At 39.1% G+C, this 21822-nt stretch overlaps 2 protein-coding genes across 2 annotated transcripts; one reads left to right on the forward strand and one right to left on the reverse strand.

The window, feature by feature from the left end:
• The first annotated feature begins 699 nt into the window (after nt 1–699).
• LOC110059342 (glutamate receptor 2-like) lies at nt 700–12335 on the forward strand. The gene is made up of 15 exons (XM_089278166.1): nt 700–1039; nt 1492–1641; nt 2088–2357; nt 2715–2899; nt 3499–3573; nt 4309–4446; nt 5261–5428; nt 6086–6190; nt 6502–6639; nt 7217–7414; nt 8567–9008; nt 9426–9753; nt 9869–10032; nt 10291–10439; nt 10996–12335. The coding sequence occupies exons 1-15, from the start codon at nt 961–963 to the stop codon at nt 11275–11277; spliced, it is 2871 nt and encodes a 956-aa protein (XP_089134292.1). The 5' UTR covers nt 700–960; the 3' UTR covers nt 11278–12335.
• A 2322-nt stretch (nt 12336–14657) lies between these two features.
• LOC110059341 (uncharacterized) lies at nt 14658–19482 on the reverse strand. Its single transcript, XM_089277153.1, has 2 exons — nt 18914–19482; nt 14658–18765 (listed from the first exon to the last, which is right to left on the reverse strand). Exons 1-2 carry the CDS (start codon nt 18987–18989, stop codon nt 17852–17854), a joined length of 990 nt encoding a protein of 329 aa, XP_089133279.1. The 5' UTR covers nt 18990–19482; the 3' UTR covers nt 14658–17851.
• Nucleotides 19483–21822: the final 2340 nt, after the last annotated feature.

Raw genomic sequence — 21822 nt, forward strand, 5'->3', positions numbered from 1 at the left:
CCTCCATAGACTCACCTTCGATATTTTTTACTAAAAACCCCATTAGATCATACTGAATTGTGCGCCAATTTTTCAAAATCAGGGTAGTTTTCCACACGCTTTCTCTCTGAAACGAGGTCGGTGTGTGGCATTTCTGACACAAGTAACTCATTATCTGACCTGCAGTAATTTAAAAACTAAAAGAAAAATCTATCGACTGGAAAATTTTCTCGCGAGCGTACTTAAGCAAACCGCGAAACTGAAAAACGGTATAGACGACTACCTCTTCAAAGGGCTTTTCCCTTAGAGGGGCGGGAACCCTGGGAACGAGGTCGGATAGACGAGCGGTGAGAAGGTATGGGGCGAGCTGCGAGTACTGTCATTGCGCCACATGATTAGAAAGAATGTTAACAAGGATAGCGCTGGGTCGTGAACGTTTCAGGAAGTTAAGGACATGTTATATTTAACGGAGCGCATTTTTCAAAAGTACAAAAGTTGTATCTGGATTTCTTTCTTTCTAAGGTTATAATAAGGTAGCGTTATGTGGGTAAATACACATTTATCTCGTCCACTCACTGAACAATTCTAACATGCGATGTTGTTTTTAAAAAGATCATTTCAAAGTCCGCCATAGAAAACAAGCAGTTAATGGTATAATTAACTTCTCAGTATGTGGTCTATTGTTAGCAAATTGAATTTTAAATTTGCGTTCGCCGCAAATATTTTCTGGTACATCCTATTGTGTAGAAAACAAAAAAGAGGTTTTAGTGTCGTTTAGTTCTACCTATGAGTCATATAGCTTGCTGTGCGTGGAACAATATCCAGAGGAAATATAGCCGCCAGTTTAACTGCAAGTCCAAAGAACTGCACGCAAAAACTGAGAACTGCTCACCATATTCATGTGAAATTTCTTAATTTTTTTCTTTTTTCTTTTGTGTTTGCATCTGAGATGGAAATACCACTCAGGATTTAGAGAGAAGAATGAGTTATTTGCTCATTTACTTCGTGATTTTCTCAAGTTTATCAAATCACGCTTTGAATGCTCAAGTGCTGAAAGTCGGTAGGTTGAAGATGTTATCAAATTAATTAACTTTCCATACAAATACTTTCAGTCGATGGAGTCTGACATCACCTTATCCACTGTTCGAAAATTGTGCTATGTTCGCACCCTTATGCACCTTGAAATACTTGGCAGAGTTTTTAAACGGTAATTTAGCTGCAGGCGTTACCAACTGTAACACTTTGTCAACAGAAAGTAGCTCTGAAAGAAAACAAGGTTATATAAACTTATATTATCACCTTTTCCGCCACTATGGAATAGCTATATAGTTCACTTTGACCTTAACCTAAATGCATTTTATTGATGCAGCCTTGAAATCCATCCCTACGTATTTCCTCGCCAATTCATGAAGTATTTTATTAATAGCATATTTTATTAATAGCATATTACGTTCAGGTTACCTGTGTTTAGGAGCTTGATCTCTCTTCCTTTTCATATTAATGGTTTTAAAGGAGCCATCTTTGAGCATTCAAGATCAGTTAGCCCTTTCCTGGTGGCCGTTGCGAACATCAACAAGGATCCAAATGTTCTCCCTGGAATACAGCTGGAAGCCGTCATCAACATAACCAAGCCAATGAATGCCTTTGATAATTTAAAAGCAGGTAAGACTTCTCACTATCATATGCTCTTAATGATCTAGACAAATTACATTTACATGCGGGAAAAACGATCAATCGTCAGACGGTTACACTCTTCAGTAGAAAATTATAAACTGCAGTTGAATCCCTTTTTTTTTTCAACCTTCCGACTAATCGAAAAGCCTATTTTTCTCAATTAGCAAATAAATAGGATAATTTTCCTGAATGTTGTCAGCTTCCCAATTTCATCTAATTTGAAATGAGACATAGATCCCGTTTCACCTGACGTGTGATAGCAATACTGGTGTCTAAATAGTTGAGTTGAATTCTGTTCCTGTGTAAACTCAGTTTATTTCTTCCAATAAATTTGCATGGTTACTGGTCACGTGAGTAAAAGACGTCCCATTTTAAACCGGGGCAGAAGTTCGTGCCCACTTATTCGATCCATTGATTTATTTCTGTTTTTACAGCTCAGTACCTTGTCGACCAAGGTGTCGTGGCCGTCATTGGTCCCATGACGTCGTCGGGTGTCAAGTATACTCAACCATACTTCTCGGGTTTCCATATTCCACAGTTTGCTCCGGTGGCAACTGATCCAACCTTCTCCTTCACACCTGTTAACTTTCCGTATCTCGTACGCATGAGTCCCAGTGACACAGTGCAGTGTCAGGCTTTGGCGGGAATCATTGAGCATTACAACTGGAGCCAGTTTGCACTGCTTGTGTCAAAGGATGATTACGGTATGTTCACTTTATAAGGGTTTAAGGAAATAGCTTTCCACAGTAGTTGGTTATGGATAGCGAGGATGCTCAGAGGCAATCATTGGCCAACTTTCAACGTTACTGCTAAGCAGTAACCTACAAGAAAAAGCCAGGGTCAAAAGCAAAGCATTGTGTTGACTCTGGGCTACACGTAAAACACTTGCCATCAGTTACCGCACGCTAAATCTTAATCTTGCTGATGCGTGATCTGCATGGTCAACGTAAGAAAATGAAGATGACTTGAAGGCGAGGACGAAGACGTTGACGACGACGTCAAAACTTGCTACATTGTGTAACCTACTTTATCATAACTTATCTATTATTTATCTATTTCAGGAATCAACGGTGTGTTAGCTCTGAAGGACGAAGCATACAGACGAGGCTGGCTGGTTGTAGCACACGAGCATTTCGAGCCTGTCCCAAGCCCCTCTACACTTGATGTCCGTAGACAACTAAAATGGATTCGACAAACTGGCACTAGAATCATAGTATTGAATTGCTACAAGAAATACTCAAGAGAGGTTAGATAATTTAGTTACAGAAACTATTGCTAATAATTTTGGCAAGAAAATTACCTAAAAACCTCGTGTAAAATTTTACAGCATCTCATGTATTTGACAGAAAAACGGCTTGGCCTTAACCCCTACACCCTTACTCCCTCTCCTCTCCACCCTCCCCCGCCAACAATGAAGACAAAAGTTGTTAATGTTTTTTCTTCGTGAGGGTAACCAAATTTCGAGAAGTGATTATAACGTTTACTTCAAAAGGCATTATCGATGGCTGGTATTTTTGCAAAATATCCCAAGAACGTTTGACGAACATTGCATATTCCGACGTGTGTGACCACAGCTTCTTCTCAACTCAATTCCATTTTAAGGTGTTGAAGTCACGCGAGCAAAACACCTAAAAATAGATTAACATAAACCTAATATCCAAGAATGTAGCAAAGGGCTCGATTTCATTTTGTAAATTACGTATGTATTTAAAAACTTACAGACGGTGGGTCTCTGGGTGATTTAACCTTTCGTCGCTCACATTCAATGTTTGGTCTGCCAGTACATAGACTATCTAGACACCCTGCACACATACGTAACACAATCTGATCGATATTCTGAAACAGATCATAAAGCAAGCTGGCGATTTAGGCATGACAAGGGACTGGGTCTGGATAATAACAGACGCACAAACAGATCGGGTAAGTTTTGGCTTCAGTTCAAGAGACCCGTAAAACTCAAACCGAGTACAGAAAAAGCTAGTTTGCAAGGGATTATGAAAAGTTTAGGTGAAGTCTGCGTTCCTGCATACTACAAGTGTTCCATACTACAGGAGTTGATTTCTACTCCCCCCTTGACGTGATACTATGACTAGTCCATCACAGGGATTGTATGCGTGATACCCATTTACGCACCTGGGTGGATAGAGGCACTATCAGAGTAAAGTGTCTTGGCCAGCAATACAACGCGGTGACCTCATCCAGGGCTTGAACTCGGGCCGCTCGATCCAGAGTCCATCCATGATAGGGTAATTTTTTTTTCCTGGGTCCCTGTGTCCTAAGAGAGCGCTCCCTTGAGTGGCATCGGGTAGTTAAATGAGTAATAGTCTTGAAACGTTGGATTCTCTATTCAGAGGTCGTGTAAAATAATACCTAGGGACCCTGAGTAGTTTCCGTAAGGAAGTCACTTCACCTAGCAGTATCTTTCTTGATTCAGGATTATAAATGAGCTCTATACATCACCTTTGGGTATAGATACTGGTGAAACCTGGGTCTGCTGCAGCGACCATAAAACTCATCGATGGCATCCTCGCTAGCCACACTGGCTAGCTGCAGGAGTTACTACCACAAATGTCGGTTATGTATCTCGGCCAAGACCTTCCACACCTTTCAAGTGTGTTCTGGTCTATCTCTAAAAATCACCTGTCATTGTCATAGGACTGGCAGGACCTTGGCGATGATTTCGTTGTCAATCAGTTTTATGGAGTCATAGGAACACGACTGGCATTTGGCGAAGGCTCGCGTTACAAAGAGGTCTCAAGACAATGGAAGAGTTACCAATATGGCGAACTAGACGTACGTATGTAGGTAACACGAATATTTAGGAGAACAAAACTTGTAATATAAAACATTAAGTGAGATACCACTGTTCTGAAACCAGGAATCAAACGTTTTTGGCTACCGGTTAACCCAATCGAAACCCTGCCAGAAATCTCCATCAACTGCTACTTTTTCTCTCTGCTGTTAGATATCACGTTCACTCATTAATACCAGTTTGGACTTTTAGCAATTGCTATTTACTACCTTGTACACCGTGAATTGAATTTAAATGAAAGCTCGGAATCAGGATCACCTCCTGCAGATTTGAATTTCGTTTTAGTTTTGGCAAGCGCACGTTAACTCAAGTATGTGGAACACGGGGTTCTTGAAAACCACTTCCATTTGAATTCGGAACGTTTCATTCTAGAACTTTGTGTTTGGAGTTTATGTACATGTTTGTGTCGTTCTTGCGATCTGGGCTTCTACTTCCTCTAGAGAGATCCAAGGTTAGCTGCTGCTGAAGATTATTATATTTTTCTCGATTTCAAGTGGTTAATCTCTCCTTGCTTTATCAAGTCAGCAGCGTTCGTTTAAGATTAACATTCGAGTACGTTGTTTTATACCGCCTGGTTCACCCTTGGCTTGAGTCCCGGGCGTAGCTAGAGTTAGCATAAAAGTGTGTGCATTGTAAAGCTGTGTTAATGAAAAGTAGAAGTAGTAGTCGAAGCAGAAGAAGTAGTAGTAGTCGATTAAACTCTGACAAAATCAGTTCAAGACTCACGAACCCCGATACCTGCAGCTGTGGTCAAGCGAGAATCACTTAGCTTAGTCCCCTACACTTGTCATGCAGGTTGTTGCTGGAAAGACATATGATGCTGTCCTGGCATTGGCAACCGCTCTTCATCTCATGATTCTAGATGGTCATGACGTGGGAGGGGTGAAGCTCGGCTTTGACTTTGACGAGGGACCAGTCGAGCCTTGGAAAAACGGAGCAGACCTGATGAACTACATAAAAAAGGCAAGAAATATCTTTAAAAATATCTGGGGACCGTATGTTGTGGAGAAGACTTAGTTGTGTTAGATTGGGTACGTTTACCTGATCTAAATTTCATTTCTTAAAGTAACGAAAGCTTCTAAGAACGCATGGTCTTCAATGCGCCTTATCTAAAAAGCGAGTACGGTGACTCCCTTTTCCGTTTTTGGGAAAAGTTGATCTTTACCCTATTGCATGGCAAGTTTGAAAACATATTTACGTGGGAACATTTTAGGCGCGAACGTCCTTAATGCCTTCAGGCAGCGCTCAATGAACGACCCTCAATTTATCTTGTGCTCTTCGCATTTGGCTGACTGACAAAAACTTTGATAACAGTAGCACTTGGCCAAGATGATGTAAAGTGATCAGAATCGGTAGAGTAAATATCTGTAAACAGACGAAAACAGTTAATATCTCGTTAAACACATTGACTATTTCAAGCTCTAAACAGATTTTTCTGCGGGAATAATCGTTCAGTAAATACATCTTTGCTTTAAAATGATACCATATAAAAAGAGAACAACCCCTTATTAACGTCCATGCTAGTAACCATTTAATTTTCTTATACAATAACTGAAAAGTAGGGGAAAACATTTCCTACAATACAATTCCCTATTAAAAGTGCTGAGCTTTTATTTATAGGTCAATGCAAGTGGTATAATGAACGACTTGCAATTTAAAGAGGATGGTTCGCCAACATTTAAAGAATACGACATTGTCAATTTGGGTAGAACCGGTTTTGTTGAGGTAAGCTACTAGCATTAATATTCCTGGCAAGTGTGTGAAAAGTTACGACTTCTTCACTCACTTTCCGAGTCCTTTCCGGAAATGTTGTCATCATCCTCAACGCTAGAACACTTGCTAGTACCTATAGTAGCCTCCACTATTCAAATCTCTCGTGACACTGACGAATTTGTACGTGTAAGGTATTATAGTATTTCGAATAAATTCTCTCATGCTGATAAAGTTTATAGTGACCATGACCAGTCACGTTGCTCAAATTTCGCAGGTTGCATATAATGACTGTAATAATACTATATTTTGTTTTCAATTCCAAGGTTGGAAAATGGAGTCCATCCCAAGGAGTTGTCATGTTTCCTGAAAAACCGGTTCTATGGTTGTCGCAGTCACTTCAGACCCCACGTGACAGAGCTGGCACAGTTGAAAACATCAGTGTTCGTGTCATCACTGCGATAGTATGTTGATCTTAAGAGATGTTCAGCAGTTATCCAAAATCAATTTGAACGATGGAAATTTTTCTGAGCATATTTACTCTTACTTTAATTGATGGCCAGGTTTCTTTAGCAAGACTATTTTTTATAACAATGAACTCTGTGGTTTCCCTAAAACAAAAACACGAGGTCTCGAGCAATCGGGCTCTTAAATTTAGATCTGACATGCTTACTAACTATCTAACTAGACTATCACAACCATCACAGCTTTTACACAACCGGCACAAGCAAGCTTATGAAGCTTTTTACTTAAATTCTCAAGCAAACGGGTTAAGCTGAGATTAGAGCTGTTTTCACTTGAGTGTTGAAAAGTAATTGGTTTGCATTGCCACACTACACGATTGGCGTAAAAATCTCGCGCCACTTTGTCATCCAATCAGTTAGTTACGTGTATTTACCTCGAGTATTGATTGGTTAATTGCGTTTTCTGTGTTCCTTGTCATTGGCCAGGGAGGGTGATAACTTTAGTTTTGGTTTTACGACATTAAATTCAGTAAAACCCGCTCCATATAACACTGACCTATTTCCCTTATGTTTCCAGCAACCACCATTTATTGACCGACTTGTCACTAAGACCGGAGAAATAGTGTACACAGGGTTTTGTATCGACCTGCTTAACAGACTGCAGCAAGACATGAAGTTTCAGTACACAATTGAAGTTGTACCCAAGAATATTTATGGTTCATGGGACATTTTCAGTCAAAAGTGGAATGGACTGATAAGATATTTAGTTGAGAGAGTAAGCATTTTTTTGACTTTATTTGTTATGATGCTATTCGATGTTTCAATTGCTTAACCTGTGCACGCTTTTTGGCACAGGCCCAGTTTTTCATTGTTTATGAACCAATCGTAAGCAAATAGCCGTAAAGTCACCAACCATAGAATAAATCGGCGTACGTGTCAACACTTTATTCAACGGTCGACGGCGTCGGTAAAATCCACTGAAATCTTCTCAAAACTTTGGTCACCCGTCGTTCTGCTACGACTAACCATAGCATGTGATTACTGAACTACATATCGGGTTTTTAAAGCGATGACATTGATAAGAAGTGAACAAAATATTTAGAGACATGGGAATCGTGAAACCCTCTCTTTTTTGTCTATAGTAATGGCTTTTGTCAGCCAAGTTTGAAGCTTAAGGGTAAGGGGTCGGGAGCTGAGGGAGGCTTTTGGGCTCACGTCCCGTAGTTATTAAAGTAATAAAGCTATGACAATGAACCTTGAGATATCTATAGCAAGTCCATACATCGCTTGGAGTCCATACCATGGAATGATGATGTCACATGGTATAAAATGTATGTCATTAATCACGAACAGCAGCGATCTTGGATCCGCCATCAAAGATCTTATGAATTTTACAGCTTCGTCAAAAAACACCAAGAATGGCTCAGAAATAGTCAAAACCGATAGAGAAGGCAGTTCTGAATATTAAAAACTCTCTGAGACACAGTTAAACGTGAAAAAGGAGACGGCTGTCAAAATACACTGTAGGCGATGACACCATTCTTTGTTGAGCTTAGTAAGTCGCGATGGAGACATCAAGCCCCCAGAGCAATGGTATGTCCTACCGGCAAACTTTTCCAGTTTTCACAGATTATCGCTTAAGGAAATGCCACAAATTTGGAGCTCATTACCTCGATGCTTTTAAAGCTACGATTGTTTATGGTTGGTGGTGGTCTCAAAAGCCGCCAGCTCCGGTCTGAATAAGGTTAAGGCACAGATGCCTCCACTCTCTCTGTATTTTCAATTTAAGATGTTAATTCTTATAAAGGATAGTAACAATACTTTTAAGGTGTTTGTAATAAGGAAATCCCTAGGAGTCAGTGGCTGGCTTTGACTTTGCATGTACGTCTAAATATCGTTGCTCTTACTGCAATCTCGTTCTCAACAGAAAGCTGACGTGGGAGTTGCTCCCCTGACTATCAGCTCACATCGCCAGACAGCAGTGGATTTCACTCAGCCATTCATGGACCTCGGCCTGTCAATTCTCATAGAGAACAACATCAACGAGGATTACAAAGTGTTTTCCTTCCTTAAACCTTTTAACACAGACCTCTGGATAGCCATTGTTGTAAGCACCATCTTGGTTGGTTTCTTCTTGTGGTTACACGCCACGTTTAGTCCACGTGGTTATCACGGAAGGATAGCGCAGTCACGTGATCGTAACAATGTGAGAGAGGATCACTGGCGGACGCGGGAATGCTTGCGGATTTTTGAATCAACTTGGTCATCTTTTTCTTACGCAGCTGGACAGGGAGCCGATGTGGCACATCCAGAGTCTACATCCGGGAGAGTTGTTGTCGCGTTCTGGTGGTTTGCCATGTTGATAATAAGTAAGATGTCGAGTCAGTAAATAACAAGCAGTAGTTACCGATTCAGTTTCCGAAAAGAGTTCAAGAGCTTTCATTTAATTACACATTTCTTTGCCGATTAGTTGTAAACATAAGCGGTTGTTTGGGATACTGACAAAAGCTTTGCAAACAAGAACTAGTTACGAATGTTCCCATATTTCCATAGTTGTTTCCAAGCAGCCTCGATTGCGAATTTGAGAATAAAGTGTGAAGTTGAAGCTTATTTTCACAGCTGACTAGGGTTGTGACTAAAACGCAGCAATAAAACAACTGGAGGCTGAAACAAATTTAAAAAATGGAGTTTTAATTCTAGTTTATTTCAGTGAATCTAGAAAACTTAACGAATTCTTTCAAACTGATCTTTCACCTAAACTTGTTTTTCGTTTGATGTTTCTACAGGTGCTTCATACACTGCAAACTTGGCCAGTTTTCTAGTCACGGACCTGTTCGAGACACCAATAAACAGCCTTGAGGACTTAGCTGCGCAGACGACAATAAAGTATGGCTGCGTGAAAAATAGCCACACCATGGAGTTCTTTCAAATGTCACGCGTTCCAACGTATGCAAAGATGTGGGAATTTATGATGCGTCACGACACTCTAGTGGAAAACGTGACAGAGGGTGTCAGAAAAGCAAGACAGGGTGGCTATGCTTTTATAAGTGATTCAACAGGGTTGGAATATTACGCTAAACAGAAACCTTGCAACAGCTTGACTACTATTGGAAAGTAATTGAAATTTTCTTTATAATTAGCCATTATTCTGCGTGCGTGTATTCCAAAAATCTAAAATATGGTGTGTTGAACAGTATTACCATTTTTGTACTATTTTATTTCGATGCAGAGTTTTCGGCAAGTTTGGCTATGGGTTTGGACTTCCAAAGAACTCACCCTTCACCCATCAATTTAGTGTGAAGATTCTAGAGCTGCGACAGAATGGATTTGTAAAACTCTTGACAGAAAGGTGGTTTCATGGAGTATGTGAAAAGATTTCGCAGGAATCAGGAGGTACTGAAGTGCTAAATAAGACCGAAATAACAGAGAACTCTTTTTACATCAAGAAAACAAATCTAATTATAACAACATCCCCTCTTCCATTTATCGCTTGCTCTCTTCCCTTCTCCTTCTTTTCCCTTAGTTTTGTCGCACTCCACCGGCATTTCTATTCCTCCATGCCACCAGGGACACATTCACGATGAACGTAACAACATTTCAGTTGCAAAATTAACTCATCTACGGTAGTCTAATGCGTATTATTTCTTTTAGAAACTTCCTTCAGTTCATCAGGAGACGTGTTGTTTTTTCACGACATGGCTGGTGTATTTTACGCTGTCGTTTTTGGCCTTGTAGTCAGCTTATTTACACTTCTCTGCGAATTGACCTGGGCGGCGAGGAAAGACAAGAAACACGATCAGGTGGAGCGTACATTTATTACTTTCTTACTTATCTATATTATTTTATATGACGTAAATCGAATTTGTCATTTCTGTATTGCGTATATTTCCATCGAATCTGCTGCTGTGAAGTTAAACGAGTTTAATTTGTTTTGCCTCACCTGTAAATTAGAAAACAACGACAAGTCTTATCTTTCCTCGCAATGACAATGCATAACTATCCAGGAGTGTAATGAGAATGGAAAACACAATAACAGTAACAAGCGAGTCAGGTAAAAGAGATGGATCACCAAACAATAAAAAATATTCAAAAAAAGAATCTGGCAGTAATGAATTGGTACTGTTTGCTTGGATGTGGAAGCATTTTGGTTTGAAGGAGTGTTTTACATCGCAAAGTGCAAAATCAGTTTTACCCTTGGCTCAATCTGCGACTAAGACTCATTTTCACATATTACCACACGCCAAAACAAAGGAGAATTCCGGTTTGTACCAAGGGTAAAATTGCTGAGGAAAGCTTTTAAGTTCCATGGCTATTATTACAGACGGAAGAAAAATTATCTGTATTGTTCTATCGAAGGTCTCTGGCATTCTACAAGGCTTGAAAGACAGACTTGCAAGGTCTTGGAACAGCAAAAGAAGGAGAAAATCAACTCGCTACACTTATAATTCCAATGCCGAGACTAACTGGAATATTGCTCTACAACAACTTCAGTCACTGCTGCCTGCTGTCAAAGAAGCTGCAGAAAAATGTGAGGTTGATGAGGGAGCCGAGGATGGAACCAAACGAGATTTACATAACGAGGGCAATGAACAGGAATCTCTAAAACAACATTCCAGCAAGCCGTCCACTTACATTTAGAGCAACGGCGAATTCATGTTATTGCGGGCAGACTCAACCTACCGTACTGTAGAATGTAACCGAGCCTCTGTGTGAGAGCGAGGATCGGTTGACCTTGCGATAAGAGAGCTTAGAAACTAGTCAACATGATAAAGGAATAATTTGCATTAAAAAGGTGGAAAGGTTTGTGTTAAAACAAAGTCAACTCTAGCTTCGCTTCCACGGTATAGTACTTTAAAGTGACCTGCCTTTAGTTACACAAGGGGATTTTTCACACATACTTCAGCACACATAAGATAAAACTGAAAATCATTAAAAAAAAACTGGTAACCGCATGGAGTCGGCCGGCTTTCATCTTTGATTAACCATTTTTCAGTTATATTTCATATCATAATTGTGGATTTCTTTAATAAATTATTTTGCGATTTGTATTTTGAACAACATTCAACTGCAATAGTAGTGCACCGGTCAAATTGTTCCTACTTCAGTTCAAATCTACTTCACGACAAGTAGGCTTGAATAAAACATGTTTGTAATTGCTATATAATTTCTATTCTCATTGTCCAATAAAATTTGTATTGTTTGTAATTCGAATAGAACACGGTTTATTTCTGTAAAACGTCTGTATATATTAACAGAGTAACATGGTATTTAAATTCATTTTATTTTGATGGCAATTAAGGTAGAAAATAAAGATTCCTGGCTGGGAAAAAAGATCTCCGACACAACTCCTGGCTGGGAAGTACATATATGTTATTTGCCGGCTGGGAGGTCCGTATGGTGAAAAACTGTGACCGAGGTCTTGAAAATGCTGCCCGAGACCGCAGGCCGAGGGCGGCATTTTCAAGCCCGAGGTCACAGTTTTTCACTATACGGACCGACCCTAAGCCGGCAAATAACATGTCTATTTTTTCCTGCCGTAAATTGGTTTTACAGATTACAAATGGGTTTACGCAGCTCTTGTCATTGAATCGGCTTGCGCGCTGTCTACTAACGATTTGTAAAAAATCTCGGCAACGAGCGAGTAACTCAGATAGTAGACAAAGAAAGATGTATTAAAAAAACAGATTTTTTTCGAACTACTTTGTGTCAGTTGCATTTATTTCACCAGTTAAGTTCTCCAAAATTGTTTTTGCGGTGTGAAATTTCGTGCGAAGTTTGAAGTTTTACTACAAAAACAATTTCTGTCAGTCGTTGCTTTTAAAATCACTTGAAATCAGACTTTTCTACTGTAAATTGAATAGCAGAAAGCGAGGAAATTCGTTAAGTGTATTCCACAGAAATTCTCTTAACTACAGCAACGATCAGAGAGGTAAACTCGACTGAAATTGACTCAAATTTTATGGCGAGAAAAACACAGGATTACGCGCCATTACAGCGCCAAGCTACAAACAAGCAAACTCTCACAACTTCAAAACACTCAATTGAATTTACTTACAGTGACTTTCCTTGCCATTTTAAAGTGAACAGAGATAAGCTTGCGTTGACTAATCGTCGATGGACGTATAAAAAAGGCAAAAGATTGACGATTACCGCCAACTTTTAGGAGCGAGATTTAGGCTGCGAAGAGAAAATCCGGCCCGTGGGCCGTATCGTAAAAAGCTGGACCGGTCACGTGCGTATGATTAGCCAATCAAATGCGAGGATTTAGAAATCTGGCCCGCCCCTGATGCTTGAGAAAGAAATAAATTTTGTTATCTTCGTCTGGCTGGCTCTGAGGAGCGGATATTATTTTCCCACGATAGTCAATTGTCAACCGAATAACACTCGGTGACTGTTAAAAAGTCGTTTTGGTCGGAAACGAATTAATTTTGGAAATTTCCTCGTTGAGTACTCCTATTTTGAGTAAGTTTCTGCCTTTGATGTCTCGATATTAACTTCTCTTTTCATAGGATGAACTGCTATCTCGTGGTGACAAGTTAAGAGTACTTCGTTAGCGCTCGTGCTATTATTTGATTGGGCAGTAAGAATCGGAAATTCTCCGAGTCATCAACAAAAGATCAAACAACGGCCTTTGTCACAGATGTTACTAAAACTCGACAAGTTCGGTCACCATTGCCTAGAGAACGCTTAGCCTTCGCGAAACATAGTGAGCGTGGGAGTGAATAGTTGAATTAAGGTTTAGAATACTATTGCAAAGAATTCACTCTTCTTATTCTAATTGCGCAAGTGTTGTCTGACGCACTTTAAGTGGAAAACGCACGAATGGTTTCTGGGGTCCGTTTCTCGGAAGCCCCGGAAACTTTTCGGGCCCGTAAAGCCATAACAGAATCTCGAACCTTACGATTACAGAGCTGTTTTATTCACATATTCTTAATATGAAGAGAAGTTCCCTTCATACAAGAAGTTTCAGGCGTATACACTTCTCCGTTTTTAGATACCGATGGTCTAAAAATGGCTTTACGGGCCCGAAAAGTTTCCGGGGCTTTCGAGAAACGGGCCCCTGGCTCTTATCCGTTACGGTTTTAATGATGCATCAGATTATCTCATCTGAAAATCAGTAGCGCCTGATCCCGACACCATCAGCTGTTTGTTGCTGTAGACAATCACTTGCGACTGTATGACTTGCATGCCACTGGAAAAAAAAGTTAAAACTGAAGAAGTACTTGAGTTTAGAAAATGTCTCAGCATTGTTCAATTTTGATAAACCTTGTTGTCTCCCGATCAAGTTTAATTGGTTGTCATGCTCGCTATTCTGGTAATTAATGTATCTTAGAGAAAAATACTGTAGCACGTTATTTTCGTACTCCAATCTTTTCCACACTAAATCCAGAAAGTTGGTGTCGAGATTTAAGTATATTCAAAAAATATACAGACATTTTGTAACTTGACGAAAAAATTATGCGACCCAGTCTTTGCAAAGTGTTTTACCTCAGATTTGTTATTACTCAAAGCTTATATGGAAATGCCGGCGACGCGACCTATAACTAACACAAGACAATAAATCAGTTATCATTATTCGTTCCACAGAAATAATTGTGAATGGCGCTTGTGTAGACGGTTAAAGACTGTAAAAAGCGTATAGGTACAATTAATATTTTTTTATTATTTTATTGGAATTTCTTGAGCAGACATTAGCTGTTCAAATAAGTGATTTCCACAGAGATTGATCTAGCACCAGTTTTGATTAAGACCATCAGCTTCGATCAACAAATCAAATTGTTCAAACAATTTTTATTCATTTGGGTATCTTTGGATGCCAAAAAGTTAGTACATTGAAATGTTTTCAATGGTTTGGTTTGAAAAAGCGTATAGGTACAATTAATATTTTTTTATTATTTTATTGGAATTTCTTGAGCAGACATTAGCTGTTCAAATAAGTGATTTCCACAGAGATTGATCTAGCACCAGTTTTGATTAAGACCATCAGCTTCGATCAACAAATCAAATTGTTCAAACAATTTTTATTCATTTGGGTATCTTTGGATGCCAAAAAGTTAGTACATTGAAATGTTTTTAATGGTTTGATTCAAACTTGTTTAGTCTGACTGCAAAGGAGAATTTTTTTATTCACCTTTTGCCGAGAATACCATTTATTTTTACCTTAACGTTCATCTGAAAAAGTCTCATTTGACAGAATAGGTTTAATTTTTCTCACCATTAATTGAGATTTATTTTTGGAGTGTAATATGAAGCCATGAAGACACCTTCCTCAGCTAACAGAGTCTAACAACCATTATGAAATTTGATTTCAGTCAAATTGAACAAATTGAAAGTTTCACGTTTCTCATATGAAAAGCACAATGTGCAATTTGCAAACCTTTCAAGATAAACCGTCTTTAATCAGTGCTTTCAATTTCCTGAATCAGGGATTAATCTTCTATTATGATATTTCAAAAGATGAATTTTTATATTTTTTCCCCCAAATTTAAGCCCACCTTAATCAATTCTGAAGACAGGTATTCTAGACAGAAGAAGTCAATTATCCTTTTGAAAGCATGCTCCAGACTCCACTTATAGACTGCATATGAAATAAGCTAGTAGATAAAGCATCTTTTTTTTCTCTTTAGACCTTTTCAAGTCTTTTTAATCCAAGAGCTTTAAATGAGCTCTGTCTTCGAGAATTCGAGTTACAGTTTGAACAAACACCCTCTCAAATGACACGCAACTGACGAAGAAAATGCTCGGTTTGTTTTGCCTCATATCATACTGTGAGCAGCCCAATGAAAGTGTCTTCTATTCAAACCTGTGGATCACTTGTGCAGGAAACACCAAAATAGTATTCTCACGGCGTTTTTCAAAGTGAGAGACTAGTCACGTATTGATCATACATTTGAGAATTCTTGAATGAATGGAATAGGCCAAAATTATAGATTTTTTTCGCTTTTTTTCTTTGGCAAGCACCGTGTGGAGATTTAAGTGACCCTGCCGCCCACGTCTGGCTAAATTTCAGTAATTTTCATATTCAAGTGTTCTCTGTCGGAAACTTTTTTTACCACATTACTTCCAAGTGCATTCCATATAGTATCGTGCCGCCCTCCGGGGAGCGAAACCAAAAGATTAAGACTCCATTCATGTCTCAGCTGTGATCGAGATCATCCCAGAAAAGGCATAATTTAAAATAAGATACCATTTGTTTTTCTATCCGTGTCCTAAATCTTTTCCAGTAGAACAATTCGGTGCTCAATATTTTTGAACGTTTGTTAGTGCAGAAATACGCATTAAACGTTCACTTACAACAAAATAATAGTATGCCCTCATCTGCTGAGAATGTCTCTGATCCCGTTAGCGGTTACATGAAAAAGAATAGTGCTCCACAAGAGAGCGACTCCACGGAGGTAAAAATTGGCTCACTAAACAGTGTTTTTGACATTCCGAACAAAAGTTAAATTGCTGATGGCTGAAAAGCATCGCAAAATTGTAACAACCTCAGAGCTTGTTGGCTTTCTGAAAAAGATGGTTAGTTCTTCCAGCGTGAAAAGTTTTATTTTCAATATTTTCAAAGCGTTTGATTTACTTGCGGCCCGCTTGTTGTCTTCTTGCTTTGTCTCGCAAGGTTGAAAGAATCAGCAAGCGGCCCATTTCTGATTCCACCTGTTTCCATCAATTATGATTTCTTTTCAAAAGCCACGAGTGTTAATTACTACAAATGAGTTCACCACTTAGTGCAAAATCTCTGGTCCCTTGGTGAACTGTTATTGTTGATAATTAAATCCTTTGTGATTGATTTAACAATACTGTACAAACAACCTGCGTTGTTTTGAGCACAGTTTGCATACGAAAACAGAAAACAGTGCACTGGCACAGAAGCAAACTGAAAACGATTTTGAGATCATGTTCAATTGTCTGCTATGATGCCTTTTATTTTACTCGGTGGAACTGATATCAATTCTTTTTTTGCGTAGGGCCGATCGATATCCATGTTATGTTGGACTCAGGTGGTTTTGTTAAGTAATGGATAAGGCGCAAGTGATCTGCTAAGGTATAACGCGAAAAAAAAAAAATTCGGAAAAGAGCCAGTGGGTAAAATTAAAGCAATGAACGCATCGACAAATTTCTGCCAATTCTCAATATCTTGTCATGATCCAAGCTTCTTGATGGTAGGGTCAAGTGAGTTATTGTGATTTTCCGTAGCCAACTTTTCAAAAATGTTTCAGTTTTGTTTTGGCACAAAGTGAAGATCGTTTAGGAAAACAAAGGTTCAATCGCCATCTTATTGTGGTTCTCATTTCCGAGCAATAAACATCCGAGAAAATAAAGAATTTATGTTCCCAGCGCAACTCGATTTGCTGATTTGATGTATTTTTCCAGATAAGGAGTCTTTCTGTCTTTTTCCTCAGCCATTTTTTTTCTTTAACTGCCGCAAGGATTTATCATTGCGGTCGCCTAGTTATGTTAATGAGACGGTCTGACACTTGTTAATAAGTTATAAGTTTCCTTGCGGCCTCAAGAAGGCATTTCTTAGATATTTTACATGTTCTTTTTACCTGTTCGTGAACTAGGAAACAAATATCTGGAAGGCAAAACGAAGAAAAGAGTATAATAAAGAGGTTGATACCTTTGCCAGAAAAGTTAAACATGCCCTCAAGGTCATTCGATTTACAACTGTTGCCGACTAAATGCGTTTTCTTTTACCGAAGTGCCACAGCCCTCATTGTAGGGTAGTATGATAAATTCTGTGCGTCGTGTTTTACTTTACAAAAATTTCTACTTTTGGAATACAGTGCTTAATATTTTTCAATGCCACACTTTGCACTTATATTCTTGAGTATACGAAAGTCGATACTTCTCTTCCCTGGCAAAAAATTAGTCTCAAGAAAAGTCAAAATTCAAGCAAATGGAATTTCCAGTAATGTGGCATTTAGCTTGTCCGTTGCGGTAACTAAAATCAAACTTATTACTATTACAAACAAATCAAATTTTGCAGTCTGTCTCCTATCAGAATAAGAAACCTGGCTAGCTATAGAATACAGGCTCGTTTTCGCGAACGCTTAGACGATTTCCTATTTCTCTAACACTAAAGTTTTGGCAAGAAAAGTTCATCAAGTCTCTGGCGTTGTCGCCATAAATATTTGATCAGCATACCATCCATTTGCTTTACGTGTTAATGGCGATTAACTGTCACCTAATCGCTTGGACTGTTTTTTTTTCTTCTTCAACTCTGGTGGTTGCAATCGGCAATGTGAAGTTTGAGATCACATCTTCGAGTGAAGCACGTCTTGCAGTAACGGCAGCGGTAAGGAGCGTTGTCCGTGTGAATGTGCATATGGAACTTCAAATTGGACAGCTTGTTGAAGGCCTTCTCGCAGAGATTGCATCGATACGGCTTCTCTCCGGTGTGGATGAGTACGTGATTGCGCAAATTGCCTTTTTGATGGAAGCCCTTGCCACAAATGTCGCAGATGAACTCCTTCATTTCGCTGTGGGTGCGAATGTGCGTCTTGAGCGTGGAAGACCTATTAAAGGCCTTGTCGCAGATGTGACACTTGTGAGGCTTTTCTGACGTGTGGATTATTTTGTGACGGCAGAGTGTGCTTGACAATCGAAATCCCTTGCCACATATGGCGCACACAAACGGCTTGGCACCCGTGTGGGATGGCATCTTCAGATGAATAGTCAAGGTGTACTTCGTCTTGAAGATTTTGCCGCATTGATCGCACTTGTACGGCTGCTTGATTCCACCAGTTTGGCACGCTGCAGGCAGCTTCTTTGAACCTTCACTGAGGTTGTTTGGTTCTTCAAAACCTCGGTATTGAGACCTTTTCGAAATTTTCCCCGATTGCTTTTTATCCTTCGCTAATGAACCGACGTACTCCGCTTCTGCTACCCTCGATATGTCTTTAAGTTTACCTGCCTTCAGCTCGTTATCTTTATAACTTTGATTTGGCGCCAAATCACTGGTGTAATCGTGTTGTCTGTCAAAGTATTCCACTTTGCGTCCACTCTTTTCCAACTGCTTCTCATTGGTTTCTGATGTTTCTTCAAAAGTCGGATTCTGACGCTGGAAACTTAACTTCAGAAAGCCTGATTCTGGAGAAAAACCATCCCAAGGGGAAAACTGCAAAGGTCCTGGAATATGCACAGTCCACGAGTAAGAAAAGAACCATCAAAGCTTCATTTCCACACGTTAAATGAAAAATTACTCTCTACCGGGTTTATCTACAATCTTATGACGGAAAACTCATGGAAAAGAGAATATCATACGTAGTTTACTGACCTGTTGGTGGATAAGCTTCTTCTCTGCTGTTCCATTCCTGTCGTAAATGGCGCCGCAAAAGGAATGACTTGGGCATCTTCGCTTGCTTCAAAATTATTTTATATTTTCTTCCAAGAATTTTTTTTCAGGTTAAGAATTGAGAGTGTGCCTCTATTTGTAATCCGGTTATTCGTAGTTTCCCTTGTAATCGAGAACCTTTCAAATGAACCGCCCGTGCCTGCACGGGGTTTTAAATCTTCAAATGGCAGTAATGTGTTAATACAATCAGTGTTTAATTCTTTTGTGTCCAATCGGCGCGTGCCGTGAACATGTTTTGGGTTATTGTTATTATTTACTTGAGACATACTTGATTGGTTAACAACAGGTTGTTAAGCACAGTCAGAACGAAGATAAATTGTCGTATCTATAGGCAGCAAACCATTTCTCCCTGATTCAGACAGTCAAATCCTCTGACTTTCTGTTTCCCTTTTTCTTGGAAATTTCTAAAAGCGATTGCCGCTTTAGTTAGGATGAGATTTATGGTTATGGAAATAATATTTTAATGCTTGTTTTCCAATCTCCCCCCTCCCCCCCCCCCCGGATACAAACCACCTGTCAAACAAAAGTTTGCGAGGTCACTTTGGGGTTAGCCGTGTGACGAAACATGAAAAACCGGTTATTGTACGATAGTAAAAAAAAAAAAATACTACAAACCAACTTCGAACCAATTGCCTTTTTAGTCCAATCTTTCCGAGTGATGAAGCACAACGTTCTGAAATAATTAGGAAAATTCACTTGAAATTATGGCCACTTGGTCCCTTGATGAGCGAGTGTCAAAAAAAGAAAGTTAATTTTGAGTTTTTCATTTTGGCGAGGTGGCAGCTGCGATGGCTTTATTACTACAGGGCTCAGCTGGTGACCGCAATGTTTTGGTTTGCTAATGAACCCATCTCTCCAGCCTTTTCATAAATGAGCATTTTATGCTGGACTTCTTCGGCGAGTAATTAATTATTAAGCAACTTCGTGCGTTGTTTTGGGATGGCAAACAATGCTGCACTAGACTTAAAACCACTTTGGTAAATAAACCTTGGGCACGGATTCTATTCTCTGGGTTCATTAGTACTTGGTTAAGATTTACGTAGACTTCACTCATTTTTATAACACGTTTTCCATATTCATTGTTCATCTTCCGCCTTTGCCTAAATTGATAACATCAATCCAAACTGATTTGCTATTCTTCGGCGAAACAAAAATCATTTTAACAATTTAAAACGTGCAGGAGCCGTCGTTTTGCCATTTCTTGCTGTATCCCGTAGAGCTTTTGACAACGACAGCAATTTTCCGGGTACATTTTTGTCTTTACTTTCAAGATGAAATTCTCATAAGTTACTTTGAATAACATTATTTTATTTCTTCAAATTCAAAATAATGAACGTTCACTTGCAGCTAAGCGTTAACGCCCCACAAGCTCGGAATCATACTCATTTGAAGTTTGGTGTAGATTGTCTAATACTTGTGTTCGAAATAAATTGTACCTAATTTTGCCTTGTTGTTTCGACGAATGCGAAAATGCCGTAAAGTGCAGTGCTGTGCGAATATATTCATTGAAACGTGATAAGTTTTCCTAAACAATGAATAATCTACAGATTTCACGAATTCAAAGCCGGGTAGGCGAAAGCCACAAGATTATTCATAGGCCGGCTTTGAGAAGCATCGATGTTTTTTTGACAAAATGAGCCAGATTAGGGTGCAGGTGTCGTAACTGACCTAAATGGCTTTCTAGATATTATTTTTTCTGGACCCCCGTTTGTTCTAGCAGATTTTATGAGCTCCAAAACCATCCCTACTGCTGCGAAAATCAGCATCTCAGATTACGCCTTTAAATTAATGAGACTGGAAAAATGGGTGCTCACGCACGCCGAAAAAAAATCATTTTCATGTTAATACATATTCGGGTTTTCTTTAATTTCAGAATTCAAAGTTGGTTTCAAAACCACAATTGCGGAAATGACACCTTACATTTAGCCGCGAGAAATGTCCTGCTTTAAAACTTTCGCCTCGAATCAACCTAACATACAATTATCGCATCTTGCGTACAAGGAAGAACAGGAAAGGGTTACTGAGAACTCGTTTCAATTTCCAAGGTCAAAGAAACTCCCCAGATTCACTTTTCAAAGCGGCAAAGACAAACACTGAAATCGGTCTGACATGGTGACTTATTTAATAGGCGTATTGTTTGTAAACAAGGTAACTTGTTACATGAGAGATCATTAATGTATTTCACAATTCTCAAGAAAATTAAGGATGAGTTCAATAACGAAAAACTTGACTAACAAATTACATGTGAATATCAACCAGAAAAAAAAAACACTTCTAGTGGGGACGCTGGAAATAGAAGAACATTTTACGTCTACTTGGGTTTCAATAACATCTCAATAGGGAAATACCAGAATTTATGCACTGATACTTTATTGTTACTAATTCGTAAGGATTTACAATGGTGCAGACGATTTAAGTGAGTAGAGCTTGATCAAAAATTGGGGATCACGCGCTAATTTGTAACACTTTGAAGCAGCTTTTATTCGCGACGATTAAGGTCGGTATTTTAATGTTATACTTCATCTTATAAAACCTGTAACGATATGTTTCTCAAGGATATATAATTATACAACTGATTTTGGCAACAAACAAGATGGTTGTTCATCCATTTCAATCCTTACCGACTCACTATCTGAGAAGAACCGATTAATGGATTTAGACAACTCTGGATGGGATCAAAGCGTTTTGTAGAACATTTCTTGACACAACTGGTGCTCAACCCTACATCATTTAAACCGATAGGCACAGTAAAATTTGAAAGTGGATAGTCTTAGTAAACGAATGTATTTAAATTGTTTCCCTTCTTTTACAGGTTCGTAAAAAGTGGCGCA

The sequence above is a fragment of the Orbicella faveolata genome, unplaced genomic scaffold (assembly GCF_042242905.1).
Source record: "Orbicella faveolata isolate gen_17 unplaced genomic scaffold, um_ofav_v1 contig_46, whole genome shotgun sequence".
NCBI lineage: Eukaryota > Metazoa > Cnidaria > Anthozoa > Scleractinia > Merulinidae > Orbicella > Orbicella faveolata.

What these genes read in the sequence shown, in the direction of transcription:
- LOC110059342 (XM_089278166.1), top strand. Translation starts at nt 961, where the DNA reads ATGAGTTATTTGCTCATTTACTTCGTGATTTTCTCAAGTTTATCAAAT. An exon ending in TAAGATATTTAGTTGAGAGA is followed by an intron (nt 7,415 to 8,566) that starts GTAAGCATTTTT and finishes CGTTCTCAACAG; the next exon opens with AAAGCTGACGTGGGAGTTGC. An exon ending in AAGACAAGAAACACGATCAG is followed by an intron (nt 10,440 to 10,995) that starts GTGGAGCGTACA and finishes GTTCTATCGAAG; the next exon opens with GTCTCTGGCATTCTACAAGG.
- LOC110059341 (XM_089277153.1), bottom strand. Translation starts at nt 18,989, where the DNA reads ATGCCCAAGTCATTCCTTTTGCGGCGCCATTTACGACAGGAATGGAAC. An exon ending in AGAAGCTTATCCACCAACAG is followed by an intron (nt 18,766 to 18,913) that starts GTCAGTAAACTA and finishes TGCATATTCCAG; the next exon opens with GACCTTTGCAGTTTTCCCCT.